Below are 22272 nucleotides of genomic sequence, written 5' to 3'. Positions count from 1 at the left end.
GAATGGGTACTACCACCTGGCCGCCCACTGCGTGTGCCGCGAATTTTGAAATTCTGTCGGACTTCGGAGAATACAGCTATATATATATCTGCCAGGTAAGTATGAACAAACTTAATTGTATTATAACAATAACATTTTCTTAAATAAGATTGTAGAGAAAAGTATTTAAATCAAAACTACTGGGCATGAAGAACACATTTTACTATTGAGTTCATGCCGATAAAAGATGAATGTGTGAAGCTCTTATGATGAAATCAAGTGAAAATAGAGAATGATCTGTTGAATTTTTACACAACATTACCCTACCACCATCTATTACGGAAAAAAAAATTCTCACGACATATTTAAGTCGTATTTTGACAACAATGTATAACAAAAATATCCTTTTCCCATAAATAGTGTGTCTAGAGGATTCATTTACGCTAACCAGAAGCAAAATAAACTTTCAGAATAAATATGGCAAAATAAACTTCCCTCAGCTGATATCCATATCCAATATTATTGGATACAGTGAAGTAAAGTATAATTTGTTCATGAAACTTACCTGACAGATATATATATAGCTGTATTCTCCGAAGTCCGACAGAATTTCAAAACTCGCGGCACACGCAGTGGGCGCCAGGTGTAGTACCCATTCCCGCCGCTGGGAGGCGGATATCAGGAACTATTCCCATTTTCTATTCATATTTTTATTCTGTCGCCGGTCGGTAAACAACTGTTTACAGACCTCCGCCTAGGATTTTGAAACTTCATTAGCCGCTTAAGTATCCTAATTATTCTTTCGATTATTGACTTGGATTTGTGGCTAGGCATACGCTATCGTAAATTTTTCATTGCATTTGATGTCTGAAGCTAGTTAGCCTAGTTTCAGACTTTGTTGTCTGCTTGGGGTAAGGTGAAGCTACCGGAACTTTCGGTAGACACTCGCTTAGTATATATGGCGTTTACATGTTTTCTTTGCATAAGTTCAATGTAATTAGTGAAATGTGTGACTGATTACGGAAGAAGTAGGATTGATGTACGCATTTTAGAGCGTGTTAGAACCCAAATTTTTTCTTCGATCCCTCTTTCCTCTTCATCGATTTCTCTGAGAATCGGGAAGATTATATACTCGGATTCCTGGGTGACTTTCGGTCATGTTAAAGGGTTTTCCCCTATTAGCAAAGTGCTAATAGTTTTGTCAAGTAAGGACGTTTTCCCCATTGTCAAGATACTAAACGTTTTGTCATTTAAGTGGGGGACCCCTCATAAATGGGGTAGTTCTCATTGACATAGATTTTAACGTTTTTATCGTTTAAGCGGATAAACTCATTAACAAATTTCGGAAGAGCTCTCATTCATTTTCAGAGGCTCATCCGGGGAGTAGGAAAAAGACTTGTAGACTAGATCCAGGAAGTCTTATGTCCAATATCAGAAGAACATTGAACGGTCCTTTTCGATCCTCGGTTCTCTCTTGATGATCTCTATTCGAATATTACTCCCTTTTCTTGGCAAAGAGTCAAGGAGTTCTTTTAAAAAGTCTCATTCATTAGAACGTGGACAGTCTTTTTCCTTTCTTTCTCTCTTCCTCGTCGAGGAAAGATGTAGTAGAGAATTCGATGTTCAAATTACTACAATACTTACGTAGTTTATCTTTGCGTCATTTTGCTAACGCATGGGTCAAGTCATATACGCATATCGTATTTACCTCTGCGGATAGAAGCCGAAAGAACTGTTGTTCTAATGTATTTATTTGACACTCCCTTCAACCTTCCAAGAGTTTTCGGAGTAAGAATAACTATTCAGGTATGGTTACGACAACACCAACTCAGATTCTGTATTTAGCGAATTTTGTTTCGTTTAAATATGCCTGCTTGAGAGTTTACTTTTGCTCGATAATTTCATACCTATCCCTTCGTAAAAGGAGTAGCTGGCAACTCAGGCAGATAGTGCGAGACGATGAACAAGGCTGCTGTTACTGTGATCTACGCAGTACCGGCTAGGTCGGTGTCATGCGAGGTTGGTTGCGTCTCTCTGCCCACTACAATCATGGATTTTAGCCTCGGGTTGAGGAAATTTCTAGTAATCATGAATGAACATGCCTTCCGTTTACTTAGAAATTTCAACAAGATATCTCTTATACTTGTTCGGTGCGGGTTTACCGAATTCTGTACGAATCTACCGCGGCATAGCACTATAATAATGCTCTCCTGCTTATGCAAAGTGCAGCCTTATTTAGGGAAGGAAGCAGGCTGAGTGAGGGAATGGATGAGTTTGCTGGGGACCATTTCCTCGCTGGAGAAGCTTGTTTTCCCTGAATAAACAGCAATTCAGACCTCTACAATTTTTCCTCACGAAGAAATTGGAATAACATAAAAAATCTTGTAATAATTCTAATTTTCTCTCAACGGCTTGAGGATCACCTCGGGTGATAGCTAGAGGGTGCCAGACATCCGAACAGAGGAACAGATGTTCTGGCACATTGTCTGAAAGAATTGGAAGCCAAATTGGTCGGCTCTCCAGTTCCTCGAAGGGTGAGTTTGGATCGAGTGGCCCAAATCATCTCGGATAATTTCTCAGCTCTCTCATAGCTCAAGAAGAGAGAATTCGTTATGGGCTTGGGCACGGAACGTAACGATCCTCAAGAGGTTCGTTAAACTAGTGCACGTCCGTGCGGGTCTTCTCGATCGAAGGCAACAACTACTGACGTCTGAGTAATCCTCACTTAGAAGTATGTCGAAAGTGAGGAGAGACTGAGGGCGTCCTTTCGTTAAGTTTTTCGTAATATTGAAGACGAAGGAGCTTCCTCTTAAGTTGTTCCCTTATTCATGATCCTAGAGGATTAGCTTTAGTCGCCACATGTTGGCCTCTAAGAGGTTGGATTCACAGAGGTCAGGTATTCAGAGAATTGTCCAAAGACCCTTCCCGAGAGAATCGGTGTAATCTAACATCGTCACTTAGTGAAGTATCTAATATCTCTCCTCTCTGAGTCTGAAGGCGTTCAGACTATCGAGAAGCGATAAGATCTTCAAGATTATGGCAGTCTCTTGGCCAAGGCAAAGCAATGCTGCCTATTTTCAGTGTTCAATCGGAGCGGGCCGTTTCTGGAGATAGTGAAGGGAAATGACTGTTCCTCCAACTCGACCTCTGTGAATTTCTTTATGGTTCTATCTTTCCGTATGAAGTATGAGATAAGATAGAAGTCCTAACTATTGTAGAATATGCAAATATGTTGTTGACGGCCTCTAGGCTCAGAGATTCGGTTCTGTTAAACAACAAAGCTTCACGATCTTTGAGGTCTGGGGAGATCTTGAAATTCTCTGGATCGGCAGGTTCCGGCAGGCCGGCATGGAACTTAGACGTAGTCTGAGTTTCTGATGCCAAAAGCATTTCGAACCTATCCTTTCTGTGAACTTAATACACGTGACCAGAAAGGCTAACATTCTAACCGCTCTAGCCACGGCAAAGAGGGTTAGTGAGCTTTTAGCCATCATCAGAGGTTTTAGCTTTAAAGGACATAATGCGGTCTGTCCTCTAAGCCTTCCGTTCTTGATAAGAACGAAAACCTGTCTAACCCTTGACCCGAAGGCTTGGAGACCAAGGGTATGGCACAAATTATTGGGCAAGGGCATTAGAGAGTCCTGTGCCCTGTCGGGTCTCTCAAGTTTTATCTTGATAAAACTATAGTAAGTCGAGGTCAACGGACAATCTGCGGTGTTCCGTAAAAGACCAGACTAGTTCATGTCCAAGAACACCCTGGCATTATAGTCAAGGAGTTCTTTTAAGAAGTCTCATTCATTATGTTTGCATAAAGATTTGAGATTTTTTCTTAATATGAATGCTCAAGAGGTGAGGGCGCGGCCTCGGAAGCATTTCAACAGGGCATGTCACTCAGTAACATCCTGAGTGCCACGCTTTAGCGAAGCAACTCTGTGTTCGCTTCACACACCCGACGGGATGTGAAGACGACATTTGAGATCGTAAGTCGCTAGGACCATACATATCCGTAGATATATTATTGGGGGCAGCAAGCAACACGAATCCTATCCTATAGAAAAGGGATAGGTGTGCTTTTAACTTTGAAGGGTTGGTCGCTTGAGGCGCGTTCCTTTTCTTTAGCCTAGAAGTTATGGAACTAACTTTGATAGGTTAGGTCAGGTGGTGGTTTTTAGCTTCGTCGCCCTCAGAAGTATGGTCATATGGTCTAGTCACATTGTGGTCACGCCCCCGTTGACAGATCATCTAGAGCGCACCAGCATTACAGGTCTCTACCTCGCTGGCAACTCTAGTAACGCAGAAGCAGACTTTGGTGACAGTAATCACGAAGTCGGCTATGCTAACAGGTGAGGAACCAAGATGTATATCATCGACTTAATTTAGTTTCCCAAAAAATCCTATTCTGTCTCTTCCCACCATCCGAAGGTGGGATTCAGCTATATATATATATCTGTCAGGTAAGTTTCATGAACAAAATGTTATTGTTATAATACAATTAAGTTTGTTCATACTTACCTGGCAGATATATATAATTAAAGTGCCCACCCACCTCCCCTCAGGAGACAGTGGCACTGATAAAATATGAATAGAAAATGGGAATAGTTCCTGATATCCGTCTCCCAGCGGCGGGAATGGGTACTACCACCTGGCCGCCCACTGCGTGTGCCGCGAGTTTTGAAATTCTGTCGGACTTCGGAGAATACAGCTATATATATATCTGCCAGGTAAGTATGAACAAACTTAATTGTATTATAACAATAACATGTTTTTAAAAGATCCATGGAAAAGATGCATATTCAATGTGTATTTTATAGTATGATACTAATATGTTAATATTATTCTTTATATGCTAACTTTATATTTTGTGTTTATTTATGATGTGACCCCCTTAAAATTAACTTAAAAATTAGGTCTTCAAAAGTATGTACAATACCTTGAAAAATTGTGATTTTGGTGAAATGTGTTTATGGATTTTATCATTAGACAGTTTTATTTTTGGTGAATTGTAATTTTGCAGTACTGTACTACTACGGATTGTTTCCCCAGATCTGAAAGATGCCGTCTGATGCCAAGAAGAAGCGTGACCAGAAGAAGAGGGAAGCAGCAAAAGCCAAACAGAGTGGAAAGAAAGTTGAAAGCAAAGAGGAGAAAGAGGTAATAATTATATTTTATTTTATCATCAGGTAGACAAACTATGTAGATATACTCAGCATAGTTTAACATATTGATTACAAATGGACTCCATTTGTAGATTTTGATTGGGCATGTTTGTTCTGAGGTTTTTCTCTCCCATTAGATTTTCATTTCTTTAATGATAATTTCTTAAGTTGATGCCATGACAATTGTACAGTACTTTGTTGTCACTGGTTTCCAGAGCAGTCATGTAAACTTCTGAAGCACCATTTATCTGGGGTGAATGGTACCTACTGTTCAAGATAGCTGACAACTTAGTATGTACTGTTAGGTGCAATCAGCATTGAAATAAACTACTTGCTGACCCTGATGGATTGTCTCTGTAATCACTTCTTTCCCACCAGTTGACATTGGAATGTTTACGTACTTGTCAGAATTCTTCAGTCTGTGTCTTTGTGCTCTAATAATTCTGATTATTTCTGACTCTTCAGCTCTAATAATTTTGATTATCTCTCTCTCTCTCTCTCTCTCTCTCTCTCTCTCTCTCTCTCTTCGTCTCTCTCGCTCTCTCTCTCTGCTCCTCGTTCAATCTCTCTTCTCTCTCCTCCTCTCCTCGTCTCTCTCTCTCTCCTCTCTCTTTTCTGAGCAGTGTTGAGCTATCTGTTTCTTTTTGCTTTATGTCATCTGAAGCACACAGAGATAGAAACATTAGGCTTTGTAAGAACGAGTTTTTATGGAAACCAAAAGAATTTGGTTGTACATGATGATCACATGGTGTGTTACCTATGCAGATAATGGAAGTGATATGTCTACTCATTGCGAAGAATATAATGAGTTGTCTGTAGTGAAGCTACATAAAATTGTGAAGTAGAACCATTGCCTGATAGGTTTGATTCTTCTCTCATTCCCCCATGTGTGGTTTAGGAGAATGGGATACGTAAAATTGAGGAAGATATTAGTTTAAATCTTCAGCAATAGACTTTTGATAGAGTAGTATGGGTAGAGATTGCAGTTCCACCATAAAGATTGACCATTCAGTTTTCCTCTGAGAGGTGTCAAAGTTTTCGGCTGTCTGTAGCCTGCCCTCTGGATTGCCCTGCAGTAATAGGTCTCCTCTGTCAGGGAATCAAGGCATGGCTTTTGAGGCAAAGGTCTGTAACCTTCCCCATCTTGCTCAACCGTTTTCTGTCTGAAATTTGATGCATTCTCCAAATGATTTTTTAGCTAAGAGTTGGCTCTTGTGTTAGAGGCTCGCATGGCATCCTCCCCTAGCAAGAGTGAGTGATGTGTGAGATCCAATGTGGTTATGTAGGAATTATTGACATAGTACAGTTCGATCTCTTTTAAACTGGCTCCCTTGGGACCAGGCCACTGCTGGACCACAAAATCTCAGATTACAGAAATCACCCCAAAAAATGCCCCATACCCCAAAAAATGCCCAATGTCAACAAATGTTTCACAACCACAACCATATTTTGTTAGCATACTTTTCAATGTCTGGTGGAACCTTTCCAAGGCTTGTTAACTGTGGATGATTAGCAGTTGATAGCTGTCTTGTCAGCTCATTCCACCTGTGCATTGCTGTGTTATCAAAAGTAGAGCAAAGCTTATGAATAGTCACTGTCATTCATTTGGTTTAATTCCTTCTGAAAATTGTGGCTTGCTTCTCCCTGGAAATGCTTACCCCTTTCCATGTCGTAGCTTGAACCACTTGATAAATGCAGTGTCAAATTCTGATCTGGTGCCTTAAAATGTTTTCTGGCACTTCAACTTTTCTGGCCTTCGTTATCACATTCATTTCTTAAGCCACAGCTACCACCGTAAATTTAGTAGCATACTTGCGTAACACTTTCCTCTCCATTGCGTGACAAATTAATAAAAATTTATTTTTTATTTATGGAAGTCACCATTGAAAATTAGCACATTTTTTAACAAGTTGACAACTGTAACACAACCCTTAATAAAAATTTGTTAGTTATGGTAACTGACATTGGCAAATGGGTGTTTCTCAATTTGATTGTCTTACCCTTGAAGGTGGGGTTCTATTAAACTGATCTGAGTGTTCACCTACAAGGGTAAAATACAGTGAGAAGGAGCAAGGGGTTAAGGCCTTACTTTAAAGTGATTCTGTAGAGAAACTCTCAGGATAGCTGAATTACTGGTACTATTTACGGTACAAAATCAGAAGACAAGTAGGAATAATGCAGGCCACCTGGGGTCCTGAAGTAGAACATAAGTGAATTAACAGTAATAGCAAGGATAAGAGGCTGGTGCTGAGGGTGACAGAAATTCTCTTTACATAAAACGCTACCGAATAAACTTGTGACATGAGGTTAACATGACAGGGCAGGTTTATGTAAGAGTTTCACATGTATACAAAAACATTTAGAAGAAAAAGTCACTTGACGACCTCAGTTCCTTACTGTACCTTAATAATCTGAAGAGATGGTTTGCGTAATTGTACACTAATGTAAGGATGTGGGAGTGGCACTGGGTTTTAAGATACTAGGACGGAGTCATTCAGCCACATATGGATGTTGGCTTTGAAGGAATGGGCAATCGAGATGTGACTTGCTTTGTGGTGTTCTTGATGTCCTGCATTTTGGGAGCTATTTATCATCTCATAGGATCACCAGCCTTTGAGCCCGGAAGGCATCCAGGTGCATTTTGGGTATGTCCAGCTTTCTCTTTTGGCAAATGCTGGGTAGTTAATTATAAGAAGTAGTAATGCATTCTTACTGGTGATCCTGATTTAATGTATGAAGGTATGCATTTAACTTAATGAACTTCTACTTCTAGGCCTATATATGAGTAAAAAGCTATCTCACATGTAATATACATTATCAGTGGTATCACCCAAAACTGAGACAGACATAGAAAGTCTAGCCTAGTGTAATCTACTGACAATACGTCGCACACTATACTCGATGGCAGCTTGATTAACAAAAGTCCCTGATCATGTGAGTGTACTATATAGAAAGCCACAAAAACAAAGGAAATACATATGCAAGAGCATGTACTACTTGCTCAAAGCAATAGCAGCAGAGTGAGCAGGCTTTAAAATGATTATGGGAACAACGCCAACTAGCTTCAACTGACCGAACCATTTTTGTTTTAAAAAATCATATGATTCATTGGGTCAGATTTCGGTTTTTTGTTTGATCATACAATCTATCCACTAGTTTACGTTCCTCGGTCCCAGTATAATCCAGCTTAAGACTTTAAACAAAATTAGACAACTTACAACTCACAAAATTTGACATACAAGAGAGAGCTCTCACAGCTAACTACCAAAACAAAACAGGCCCACCGGTTCTCTGGTTTGTTTACATTTTGCACACCAAGCCACTGCCATCTTTTGGTCTATGATGCCACTTCCTATGACATCACAACACAACACTACACATTCCCAAGAAGCCCTATAAAATTAAACATGTTTCCCATTTGTTGAACAACGCCCACACCTCACCAATGCAGAAAACGAAAACAAAATAATATTGACTAAACTTCAAAACATATATAATCACTATTCAGGCTAGTGAAGAAAGTTCTTTGACAGAGTCCAGGAGCATAATTCTTTTACCTGTTTATCTAAGGGAGAAGCGCTGGTATCACTGCCCAACTTGGCAGGAAAGGGCAAGTTCTTCCTTCAGAATGGTCTCCTCATCCACAGGTCTGCCATAAATTGTGGAACCTTTGGTGATCTTTAGACATCAGTCTGTTCATTACTGGCCAAACACAAAACTCGGTACTCAATACTTGGATCTTTAGGCATGAGTATTTGATGCTTTTCTTTCAGTGGTCAAATCTAGACATTTACACTTTTACCCTGCATGTATATTGTTTTGAGGAAAGTAAATGTTCAGCGCCTCAGTGGCGTGATCGGTATGGTCTTGACTTGCCACCTTGGTGGTCATGAGTTCGATTCTCGGGCAATCCACTTAGGGGTTAGAGACGTGTATTTCTGGTGATAGAAGTTCACGCTCGTCGTGGTTCGGAAGTTGCGTAAAGCCGTTGGTCCAGTTGCTGAATAACCACTGGTTCCATACAACATAAAAACACCATACAAACAAACAAACATGTTCATTCTCTTACAGAAAAATATAAAACTTTGTCATTCATTTTATCATATTTCGTGCTATGATTAAAACTTTTGTATTGTAATCATTAGTTAATTTATCTGGGTGTGCTATGGGGGTGGGAAGTACAAAATTTTCTTTTATTGTAATTTTACTCATTATTCTACCTACATACGCCATGGTACATTTTTACATAAATCAATCATTCCACCTTCATAAAAGTAATTTTGGGGTTATTTTTTATGCAATTGTATGGAAAATCATTCAGCAGCAAAGCTAAACAAAATTGAGCTTTCTACCATGAACATTATTGGAGCTTCAGAAAAAAAAAGACATGAGCATTTTTATGCCTACCACTCAAGTCACTGCCACTTCCCACGGATGTTATTCTTTATAATGGTCCTAAGCGAAAGGGTTAAACAACATGCGCTATTAGTTGTTTAAAGCTTTGTTATTTGCTGTGATAATGATTTTGTGAAACATATCCAGTTATTGTTATTTCCTGTATTTCCTATATATTTTATTTGAGTAAAGAAAATAGATTACTAGTAATTAGTATATAATGCATTTTATTTGCAGCTTCAAGAAAATGGCAGTTCCAACAACTCCAAGAAAAATTCCAGAGAAACTACTCCAATGACAAATGGGGTGAACGGTACTGATACCCCTCTAAGTGCCGAAGGTATATTAAATATATTCATAGTTTTTAAAGCAGGTTATTACAATATATATTGTAAATTGATCCTAGTGAGACAGTCAAGTTAAATTTCCACTTTTTAGAGCAAATGTTTTGATTTTCTTTGCTGTAGAAAAGTTTTAAACTTGACACCTTTTTTATTTTTGCTAGAAATTATTTGCCGCAAGCTGGAAGAAGACATGAAAATTGCTGCAGAAGCTAGATCTTGCACTGGTGTCCTTGCCATTCACCCACGTGCACGGGATGTGAAGATTGACAACTTTTCTATCACTTTCCATGGAAATGAGATGCTGAAGGACACCAAATTGGAATTGAATTGTGGCAGAAGGTCAGTTTGGAGATATGTTAAGATTTGTGTTTTGTGTGTGCAGCAGTTTGTAATTGTTGGTAGGATTTTGTGAAAATTTAATGTTGATGAAAATTATTACATCATTCCACTCAAAATATTCTTGGAAGATTTGGCCTTCTTATGGGCTGTAAAATCTGCTTAGTAACAAATGTCTTACAGTGTAGTCTCCAGGCTTCCTTGGCATTAACTCCAGTAGATTTCAGTGTTGTAAATTTCATGCTTGTTTTTCATTTAAGCAGTTTTGAGCTGCTGCATTCCTGGAACTACTTCTAGATCACTTTCAGATAGTACTGACTTAGTGCTTCAGGAGTACTTATTCAATACTTCCTTCCTGGTTGTACTTGCATTGATTTGCATGCTTCTCCTTCATTTAGTACTGCTAGTATTATACAAAAGGCATTTGACCATTTGGAGTACACATAGGTGAGAGTTTTTATTTTGTTCTTTCTTAAGAAAATGTATGGTTGATCCTGCATTTTTCCATTTCAGATATGGTTTAATTGGCACTAATGGTTGTGGCAAATCTACTCTCCTTTCTTGTTTAGCTAATCGTGAGGTTCCTATTCAAGAACACCTAGACATCTTCCATTTAGTACGTGAAATGCCAGCTTCTGAGAAGACTGCTTTGCAGTGTGTAATGGAAGTTGACAATGAAAGAGTTCGATTAGAAACATTGGCAGAAGAATTGGCTGTGATGGAAGATGAGGAATCACAAGATCAGCTAATGGATGTCTATGAGCGCCTCGAGGATCTTGGTGCTGACACAGCTGAAGCAAAAGCTGCTTTCATCCTTCACGGTTTAGGTTTTACCCATAAAATGATGGAAAAGAAATGTAAGGATTTTTCTGGAGGATGGAGAATGAGAATAGCATTGGCACGTGCCCTATTTGTTAAACCCCACATTCTCCTTCTTGATGAGCCCACCAATCACTTGGATTTAGATGCTTGTGTATGGCTGGAGGATGAGTTGGCCAAGTATAAACGTATATTGGTGATCATTTCACATTCTCAGGTGAGTAGACAAGGGAATATTATTTTCCAATTTTGCTTTGTGTTTGGGATGGGGGAGGGGGAAGAAATGATGAAGTCAAGCATAATAATATTACAATCATTAATAGGAACGAAAACTTAAAGTACCTAAACATAGAAACCACACATGATGCATGAACAAATGGACTTTGAACCAGGTCTTAAGCTTCAGGATACAGCCTGTACCTTCATAGATAATTACGTATACTATTAATCATACTAGTTAAGATAGTTATACAATAAAAACAGTACTTGTTCATACACGAAACAAACCTTCGGTCTTAACATTAGGATTTACTAGCGCCAAGCTGGAAACCGGTAGAATTAAAATTACACTTGTGAGATCCGGGGACTAATGGCATCTATACCAGGTCACGGGGCATGTATACCAGAATGCCCACGGCTACCTGTGACCCATCAGTTATTTTCCTACCGCCTTTAAGATAAGACGTGTTACTGTCTATCTCATTTAAAGCTGGTTTTTCAGTTTGCCCGTTCTTTATCCATTTCATTTTTCATTCCTTTTCTTTCTCCAAGTGTGATCAGTGTGTGGCAAGAGTGTATACGTGGTATGATGGAGAATTTTGCCTCAACATCGGGATCGTCTACCGTTTCGAAGAGGAGACAAAGGAAATGCCCAGGAGTCAGTGGCTTCCCTTGTTCTAGGTTCCTAACCTCGGTGTCGACGGATCCTCATCCAACGTGTAGTAGGTGCAGGGAAAACGTATGTACGGTTACTAATCCGTGTTCTGTTTGTCGCGGTTGGTCGGTGGAACAGTGGAAGAAGTTCTATGGGAAAAGCCAATACAAAAGAAAGGGGGTGACGCCATCTTTGGATGACCAAACCTTACCGGCTTCTTTTGTATCGGTAATAAACCAGGCTGCTCCATATGTTTCTCCACCTGCTTTTGAATTGTCTCATACCCCTTCGGTTTCTCCTAGCGGTTCTGTATCGGAAACGTCAGGAGGGGCCTTGGGTAATTTTATGAATAATTTGCACTCTCCTTTGTTCCCAGCAAGTAGAGGGGGAGATCCGCCATCTTTGTTCCAGGCTCCTGCTACTCAAGCGCATAGGTTAGATGGTACGTGGTCAGCGCTAGGCCTACCAGGCGTACCAACCTTGGATGGTCTGCTTGCGCATTATATGACGTCACGGTTCCAGCAGGGTCCGGCAGCGCTGAATGTTCCTCATCCCCCGGGCTTGCAATTTATGGGAATTAATGCCGCTGCTTCACCATCCCACTCAGTATTTACAGCGATGCAGAACGTGGGAGGTAATTTGGCAGCAAACGTGCGGTTACCAGCAGAAACCTCTCAGTCTCCCTACGAGAGGGATGACGTCACAACATACGTCACACTCTGAGATGGCAGGCGTGATGACGTCACAGACCGATTCTCAGCCTTTTTCGCTGCACCCAGACGCTAATACGCCTTCTGATCCGTCAATGCAAACTGTAATGCAGAAGTTACAGGATATAGAGGAGAGAATGAATAAGAGAGACAAAAAGAAAAAGTGTGATTCGCCTTCTTCGTCTTCTTCCTCTAGTTCGGCGTCATCGCTAAGTCCGATAACGTCACGGCGAGCGCCAGTCAAGCGTTGGAGGAGGATTCGGGAGTTCCTAGCGGATCCTCGGGCCAAGAGGAGAAGAATCAATTCTTCCTCTTCTTCGGACGAAGACTGTCATTTCCAAGTCAGCAAGAAGGTCGGAAAATCAGTGGCTATTAAGCACAAGGTTGCCAGACGAAGCCGTTCGCAAGAGTCCGAACAAGCGAGAGAGGTGACGGCCGGCGAGCTAGCGGCCGAGGCGGAGTTGCCAGTTCGGATCGCAAAAACTGCGATACCTCTGGTAAAATCGACGTTGGCGGCGAAGGTGCAGCAGAGGATGGAATGCAGGTCCCAGTTTCGCCCGTAGGCCGTTCAAAATACGTACGAAGGACGATAAGGCTCCCATTAAAAGTACGAAAAATAGAGAGTTGGCAACCTCGGCGGATACGTTCGTGGAAGGCAGTGTCCGTCTGGATAGAAGGCCGAGGCCGGGCTCGCCGACGCTCGAAAACGATGCCAATGCTAATAAAGACGAACTTACCTCTGTCTTAAGGGAGCCTTCATCTTGGAGATCTAGACGAGATTCTCGCTCTAGATCCGTGAGCAGAGAAAGAGTGAGACGTTCTCGTTCCCCTGCTGACTATCTGGGATCGAGCCAGCAGGCGGCCGTGGAATTCCGGGCCGTCTGTCAGAAGATAGAGGCGAGACAACACTCTCTCGTGACGGAGAGTGGTACACTAGAGCCGGAGGAAGGAGAAAATCAAGAGTTTCTGGCCTCGTATGCAGAGGTTATTGATGTGATTCGTCAATTCAATAGCCTTTCGGAGAAGACAGAAACACCGGCCAGTATGCTTCCTCCTGGAATTGACATGGCGTTTGGACTAAAGAGGGATACCAAGGTGTCGTATGAATTGCCTTGTTCGAGTCATGCGGAATCGGTCTTGCAACACGTAAACGCAAAGATTGCAGGGAGGGATAATTCCTTAAGATCTAATAGATCATTTAAATTTATTCCCCCTCCAATGATAAAGCAAAGGAAATATTATACGACACCGAAGGTCCCTTTGCTGTCTAGACAAATGAACCCTAATGTTGTAAGGTTAAGGCCTGGATTAACCTTGGATCAGGTTAAAATGGAGTGCCCTTCGATGACGTACCAAGAGGCTGCCACGTTAGAAGCAACAGCTTATTCTGTCTTTCAGGCTGCGTCCTGGTTAGACCTTTGGTCAACAGCAGTGGCGAAAATTGCATCCTCGGAAGCAACAAGGAAAGTAGTGGATGAACCATTGTTCATTAGATTACTACAGTCAGGGTCCAAGGCGATTGCGTACCTGACAAACGTAAGTGCCAATGTTTGGGCAAATATCCTGCTAATGAGGAGAGATGCAGCATTGGCTAGACTAAGCCGCAATGTGGATTTGGATTCCCTGTTAGCAATGAGGAATGGGGATATCTTGGAATCGCAACTACTGTTGCCAGAGGTCATACTGGAAGAAGCGATAGATAGAAGAAGGATGGACACTAACGATAGGTTGGTGCAACAGGCAGTTAGGAAAACCTCTAACAGTCAAACTATTCCTTTGGAGGGAAGACAACAGCAGATGTCTCGAAAGAAACCAGTGAGACATAGCATCCCTAATAGAGTCACAAGACCCTCTTCCCCAAAGAGGATAACTCATCGGCCCTTTCACAATAGAAACAACAGAGGAAGGGGCAATAGGGGAAGGGGGAGAGGCTCAAGAAGATAGGATGGGCGCCTCCCATCACTCGGCCACACCAGTGGGGGTTGCCTGGCAAATCACTGGAAGGTGTGGCAGGAACTAGGGGCAGAGCAGTGGGTGGTGGATGTTCTCAGGATCGGGTATTTGATTCCGTTCGAGGTAACCCCGCCCCTGACAGATCAACCATTACCCCACGTCACTTATGCCTACAAATCTCAGAAGGCCACTATTCTGCAGGACGAAGTGAAGAAGATGATGGAAAAAGGAGCTGTGCAACAAGTATGCAGTCCGACAAAAGGCTTCTACGGCAGGATTTTCCTGGTACCCAAAGCCAACGGGGAGTGGAGGACAGTAGACCTGTCAACGCTGAATCTGTTTATAAGGAAAACCAGTTTCAAGATGGAAACTCCGAAAACTGTTCTACAAGCAGTCAGAATCGGAGACTTTATGCTGACAGTCGATCTAAAGGACGCATACTTTCAGATACCAGTCCATCAGTCTTCAAGGAAATTTCTCCGCTTCAGTCTTGCAGGGAAAGCTTTCGAGTTCAAGGTCCTGTGCTTCGGATTGACAACGTCTCCTCAAGTTTTTACAAGAGTGTTCACCCTCGTGTCGGTGTGGGCGCATGCTCAGGGGATCAGGCTGATAAGATATCTGGACGATTGGCTGGTGATAGCAAAGTCCAGGGAGGAATTACTCTGGGACAGGGCGGCCCTCCTGCAGCTTTGTCACAGCCTAGGTATTGTGGTGAATCAGCAGAAGTCGCAGCTGGATCCAAGTCAACGTTTGGAATATCTGGGAATGGGTGATAGACACAACACAAGCCAAAGTATTCCCGACAGACCAAAGAGTACAGAAATGCAAACAATGGTGAATGCCTTTCTGGGAAAGCAGACACAGCCAGCAAGACAGTGGCAGGTGGTGCTGGGAATCCTAACCTCCCTGGAAAAGCTAGTACCACAAGGAAGGCTACACCTTCGGTCCCTACAATGGAGGATGAAGGAGTTTTGTCACCAACAGTAGATCACCCGTACGAGCAAATTCCCTTGTCGGCAGAAGTGAGGAAAGACTTGCTGTGGTGGGTGGACGACGACAATCTGACAGTGGGTGTCCCCCTTCAACAATCCTCCCCAGACCTCTTGCTGTTCTCGGATGCGTCACTAGAAGGCTGGGGAGCCATATGGAGGAGTTGATGGTGTCAGCAAAATGGAGTTGCAAGGACAGAGAACTCCATATAAACGTGCTGGAGTTGAAAGCAGCTTTCCTGGCTCTACAAGAATTCAGGGAGAGAGTAAAGGGACACTCAGTGGTATTGATGTCAGACAACACCACAGTAGTAGCTTATATAAACAAGCAAGGAGGCCTAGTTTCTCGGCAGTTACATGTGATGACAGTTCAACTTCACCAGTGGGCTATAGAGAACCTGGTAGACATCAAGGCCAGGTATATTCCGGAAAAAGAAACATAGTGGCCGACAAGTTGAGCCGCAGGGATCAGATTCTGGGAACGGAATGGTCCCTACACCAACAGGTAGTGGACAGGATGCTCATGTTGTGGGAAGGACCGATCATAGACCTATTCGCAACCAGGTACAACAAAAAGTTGGAAGTGTATTGTTCAGTAGTCCCGGACGCAGAGGCAGTAGCAGAAGATGCGCTACAACACCCCTGGGACAATCTGGACGTGTACGCATTTCCTCCATTTTGTCTAATCCGTCAGGTTCTGAACAGGGTAATGCGGTCTCAGAACCTCAAGATGACCCTGGTAGCCCCGTTATGGCCGAAAGCAGAGTGGTTTCCAGACCTACTGGAACTCCTAGTAGATGTGCCAAGAGAGTTACCTCCATGGAGCAACCTTCTGTGTCAGCCTCACGTGGAGAGGTACCACCAGTCGGTAAAGTCCCTATCGCTTCACGGGTGGAGACTGTCAAGTATCTCCTCCGAGAGCGAGGGTTTTCGCAGAAAGCAGCAACTCAGATGGCAGGTAATATCAGAAAATCATCTGCGACAGTATACCAAGGGAAGTGGTCAGCATACTGTGATTGGTGTCGTAGGGGGAACGTGTCTCCACTCGGTACCACTATTCAGCAGTTAGCAGACTTTCCGATATATCTCAGAACAGAAAAACATATGTCTGTATCTGCAGTGAAGGGGTACAGGGCTGCTCTAGCCTCAGTCTTACGAATGAAAGGAGTGGACATATCGTCTTCATGGGAGTTGGCCATGCTGATGAGGAGCTTTGAACAGTCATGCCCACCAAAGGAGCTAAAAGCCCCAGATTGGGATCTGACCAAGATACTGAGTAGTCTGACAAAACCCCCTTACGAACCACTAAGGCAGTCCACGGATAGGAGCCTGACCCTGAAGACAGTCTTCTTATTGGCCCTGGCTTCAACCAAAAGGGTGGGGGAGCTACATGGCCTCTCATATCTCATAAAGCACTCGAGAGGTTGGAGATCAATGGTGTGTGAGTTTGTCCCAGAATTCGTGGCAAAGACCCAAAATCCAACAATAGTAGACGGCAGATTCGACTCCTTTACCATACCTTCCTTGGCAGACTTTGTAGACAACGACAAAGCTGAAATGCTCCTGTGCCCCGTCAGGGCGCTAAGGGAGTACTTAAAGAGAACAAGGCACCTCAGGCCGGGGTGCCAGAGGTTGTTCGTAAGTACAGGACGGAACAAGAAGGAAGTGTCCAAGAATACAATATCATTTTGGCTAAGGGAGACGATCAGAAATGCTTATACTGCAGAAGACAGAGGGTCAGATAGCCAGGTGGGAGCTAGAGCTCATGACATTTAAGAAGAACATGTCTGTGGATAAAATTCTGAAAGCTGGCGTGTGGAAGCGCCAAACAACTTTCACCTCATTTTATTTGAAAGATGTTGCCCATAGATCCTTGGACACCTTTTCCTTGGGTCCAGTGGTGGCGGCCCAACAAGTGATATAGTTCATCCAGTGCCCCTGGCGGGTCAGTTTGCGTCTAGTCTAAGATGAAGGTATGAAAGTAGAATGAATGGGATGACTGGTCTTTTTTCTTTACTACTTTCTTCCTACTCCTTTAACTACGGGCAATATGAAGGAGAGTACCGTCATGTGCTGGAACGGACTAGATGCAGGTGAGATGGTCAGCCATACTGTGAAGCTATCTTAGCTGATGATATGCTTTTCAGTAGCAACACACCCCTCTGGATAATAAGGAAAAGAGGGGTGAAGGTGGATCCAGTCGCAAGGGACAAGAGTAAACAGTAGAATGGTATCTACACCCAGTGGGAGGAAACCAATAGATCCGCTTATATCTTTGGTCCTAGGTTCATTGTCCATTCTCTAGAATTTCCCTATATATTCGGAAATGGATAAGGTGCAAACTCCCAGTCAGTTGTAGAGACTTACCTCCCTCCAATAGTAAGTCTATCCTAATGTTACGACCGAAGGTTTGTTTCGTGTATGAACAAATACCAAATTTGTAACTAATTTGTATTTTGTTCATGAGACTTACTTGGCAGATATATATATAGCTGTATTCTCCGAAGTCCGACAGAATTTCAAAACTCGCGGCACACGCAGTGGGCGGCCAGGTGGTAGTACCTATTCCCGCCGCTGGGAGGCGGATATCAGGAACCATTCCCATTTTCTATTCATATTTTTTTCTGTCGCCGGTCAGTAAACACCTGTTTACAGACCTCCGCCCAGGATTTTTGGATTTGACTCGTTATAAGTATCTGGATTGACTTTTGGTTTTGACTCTGGATTGTTGGATTGGCATACGCGATAGTGGACTATTTTTGAATTTTGGATTGGCTTTTCTCTGAACGTGATGTCGGGATCAAGTTCAGTGAGCTTCAGAGTGTGTGTGAGAAGTGATTGCAAGGTGAGGCTACCGAAATCATCGGTAGACCCCCACACAGTATGTATGGGGTGTAGGGGGCATGTTTGTTTGCTGGTTGATCGTTGCATTGAATGCAAAAGTTTGACTGAGGATGAATGGAAGGTGTATGAATCCTATCGGCGTAAGTTTGGAGCGCGATAGGATCAGGAGGTCTTCCTCTAAGAGCGGTTCTACGAAAGGTAAGGGAAGTAACATTTCGCCTATATTAACACCAGTAGAATTTGCTTCACCTAATCCTGTGTTGTTGCCTGAGGGCCCTAGTTCTGTGTCTGGAGAAGGTAATGCCCTTTCTCTGATTCTAGTCGTTACGTACTCTAGAGTCCAAAGAGTTGGCCCTTGAAAACGGCTCGAATAAAGTGTGTGATCGTGCCCCTAGTGTTGTGGAGGGGGCGTCAGATCGGCCCCATAATGCCTCTAGGTCTAGACCTCTGTCGGACTCCCAGACCTCAGGGAGTGGGCATGTCGAAAGCCGCAAGAGGGTTACGGGGGCTCCCCACCGATCTGGCGTCCCTTCGGCAGGACCTGTTGCTGCTTCCCAGGCTGCCAAGGAGCGTGCTCAGGCTCGCATCCTTAAGGACTGTTTTTCGTCCTCCGAGGCGCCCTCCCCGCGCAAGGGGTGGAGCGCCCGGAGTGACTCGCGTCCGCTGAAAAGGACTTTTCATACAATCAACTTACCTGTCAGATATATACATAGCTAAGACTCCGTCGTCCCCGACAGAAATTCAAATTTCGCGGCACACGCTACAGGTAGGTCAGGTGATCTACCGTCCTGCCCTGGGTGGCAGGATTAGGAACCATTCCTGTTTTCTATCATATTTTTTCTGTCGCTTGGAATGTAAACAACGTTTGCAGTTCCTCCTGACTTGATTTTTGGATTTCATCGCCATCGATCTTCTGGGCTATCTTTTGCAGGGAAGTACTGGATCTTTGGTTCGGCATACGCATATTAATTTGTTTTGATAACTTTGGCTTCGAAAATTTCGAAGAATTGTTTACGTGTAACTACCGAACTTTTCGGTAGACAATCACACAGTTTGCAAGAAGGAAAATTTTAATATTTATTCATAATAACGTGTAGTAAATGTTAGAATTGATTGAGCTAACTTCCTTCTTGACGATGTAAGGAAAGAATAGTTACGCTTCCTTTAAAAGTTTATATAGCTCTCATACTAACGAGCAGTTAGAGCATTAACATTACTAGTAGTGTGGTATCCTCATCTCCTTCTTACTTCACAGAATCTTCAAATTCATATTGCAATTTGAAGACAAAGGAATGTAGCTCAAAATACGAGCTATTGAAAGGTAAGAAGTGTTTTTACTGTTAGTGCAGTGGAGGGTGCGTTCTGTTCTGCTCTGTTTCGCTCCCAGGTCTTCTTCCAAGCTCACATACCCAGAGGAGAAGGAAAGTCGAAAGCCTTACGGAGGGTATGGAGAATCCCCACCGATCAGGCGTCCCCTCGGCAGGATCTGTAGAACGTCCCAGACTGCCAAGTTCGCCATTGGAAAGGCGTCCTAATTAGTAGAGGGTGCGTTCGATCGGCTCTGTCTCGCTCTCAGGCCTAGACCTCTTCCAAACTCACAAGCCCAGAGGAGAAGGAAAGTCGAAAGCCTTACGGAGGTTATGGAGAATCCCCACCGATCGGGCGTTCCCTCGGCAGGATCTGTAAAACGTCCCAGACTGCCAGGGATAGCCATTGCAAAGGCAGCCTTTAAAAAGTGCGTCTGTTCTTCCGTTTCTTCATCTTACATCCGAAAAGACGAAGAATGTACATGTTAGAAGTTCGGACGATCTGGCTCGTTCTCTGAATAAGAGAACACTGACTCACTGAGCGAGAGGCTGAGAGCCAGCCAGCAAGCTAGCGCGAGCCACGTTCCAACAGCCAGCAGCGAGCCGCGTTCCAACAGACTAGCGCGAGCCGCGTTCCAACAGACTAGCGCGAGCCTCGTTCATACAGATAAACGCGAGCCGTGTTCCAGCAACTGAGTGCGAGCCGCGTTCCAGAACTTTTTCTTGGCGCAAGGCGCCTTCAAAGAGAAAACAGACGGCTTAACTAAGGAGCCTTATAGTAGAATGGCAATAAGAAGGATGCTTCCATTGAACGTTTTCTGCAAGAGGCTCTTATAACAAGACTAGAGGCGCTCGGATCTATTAGGGCGCACGGGACCTTCCACGCAAGCGGAACGTTCCAGGAGCGAGTCTCCTTTCTAGCGTGCGGAACATTCCAGGCGCGGCAACTATCCAGACGCTAGGCGCTAGGCGCAAGGATCCAGACGCCAGGCGTCAGAAGATTTCAAAAATCTTCATTAGAGAGAGAGGTCAGTCGCGAGACTCCTCTTTGAATTTTTAACTTGAACAACTTTCCCCTGGCAAAGGTGCAAGATGTCGCACAGGCGGCCGTTGCTTTTGTCAGAAGGATTCTGATACTAAGAGAAGCCCCTTTTCATTATTCAGAAGACTCCTTTGTTAGGCAGTTCCTCTCAATGCGGACTCTCTCCTTCATCCATGCTCTTCCCTCGTTTTGAGGAGGCAAGAGCTTTGGGAGTTTTTCTTAATAAGATCTCATCGATGTTTGGGTATGATGGCGGATAGAAAATATCTACTTCCTTCCGTAAACCCTAGTGATGAACAGGAATTCTGTCTCTTCCGCAATTTATGAAGAAATCACGAAGATTTAAAGAGTTCCTTGATTAACTTCGTTCCTTAAGGATATATATGTATATCTATCGTTATATAATTATATATATTTATATATAATATATATATCTATATATATATATATATATATAATATATATATATATATATATATATATATATATATATATATATATATATGTGTGTGTGTACTCTTTCTATCGTTCTATTAACAAAAAGAACGAAGATAGTAGAAGGTAGTAGAGTTTCTGCTGTATGAGAATACGATACGGTCAATTCATAACACATACCGTAGTTACTTCTTTTCTGTGCAACTCAATTACAAGTATCCTTCTACGTCTCTCCTAGGAAGGACTACGCTTAAAGGGATTGTTAAGACTACACCTACTTAGCTTCTAGATTTATCGAAGTCTTGTTTCGCTTAAATATGCTTTAATAAGAACTTCCTGAAGTTCGATAATAATTTTATTAAATTCCTTTATTAATTGGAGTAGCTGGCAACTCTGGAAGAGTAAGCGGGGACTGCTTTCGCTGAGAGCCTGAGACCAACGCAGTACGCCTATGCCAGTTACTGTCAGTACCATGTAGGTGTCAGTCATGAGCGGTCGGGCGAATCTCTCTCTCCTGCGGGATGGAATAACTTTCCGTATCTCTCCCCTACAATTGCGGTCTTAACCTCGGATTGAGGGGATAGTTAAGCTAACATAAATAAATATTGTATGCCTTTTGCTAAGAAGCTTTCAATAAGAGAGATAGTACAACCTTTCAATGCGGTTTACCGTAGGTAACATTATTAAAGGATTCTATCGCAGCAGAACATTATATTATGTAATGCTCTCAGGCTTACGAAAGCATAGCTTATTAGAGTACCTGCTCAGAAGAAGATGGATGAGTCGGATGGGAAACATTCTCTTTGGGGCAGAACTTGTTTCCCTGAATGGACTATACTACGTGTATAAAGTTTTTTCCTACTAAGAACGGAATTAACATGTGAAAGGATGTCGGGTACCATAAAGGCACAGGTGTTCTGGCACATAACATAAAAAGAATTAGAAGAAAGCGCCAGTCTGGCGCAACGCGCCAGAAGTACCAACCTAGCGCAATGCTCCAGAAGCGCCAGCCTGGCGCAAAATTTGCGCTAGAAGCGCCAGCCTGGCGCAGTGAGCCAAGAGCACCATCCAAGATTTTCTCGTTTTAGC

At 42.9% G+C, this 22272-nt stretch overlaps 1 protein-coding gene across 1 annotated transcript in view; it reads left to right on the top strand.

Annotated features, from left to right (window-relative positions):
- Window positions 1-22272, top strand: part of LOC135220573 (ATP-binding cassette sub-family F member 2-like) — a 74000-nt gene that overhangs the window by 15499 nt on the left and 36229 nt on the right. The window contains exons 2-5 of the mRNA XM_064257816.1: window positions 5023-5130; window positions 9768-9870; window positions 10036-10213; window positions 10724-11246. Coding sequence (XP_064113886.1) covers window positions 5032-5130; window positions 9768-9870; window positions 10036-10213; window positions 10724-11246 — 903 coding nt within the window. The 5' untranslated portion in view covers window positions 5023-5031. The remainder of the gene's footprint in view (window positions 1-5022; window positions 5131-9767; window positions 9871-10035; window positions 10214-10723; window positions 11247-22272) is intronic.

The sequence above is a fragment of the Macrobrachium nipponense genome, chromosome 2 (genome assembly GCF_015104395.2).
Source record: "Macrobrachium nipponense isolate FS-2020 chromosome 2, ASM1510439v2, whole genome shotgun sequence".
NCBI classification, from domain to species: Eukaryota; Metazoa; Arthropoda; class Malacostraca; order Decapoda; family Palaemonidae; genus Macrobrachium; species Macrobrachium nipponense.
This window is presented reverse-complemented; position numbering and strand designations above follow the sequence as displayed.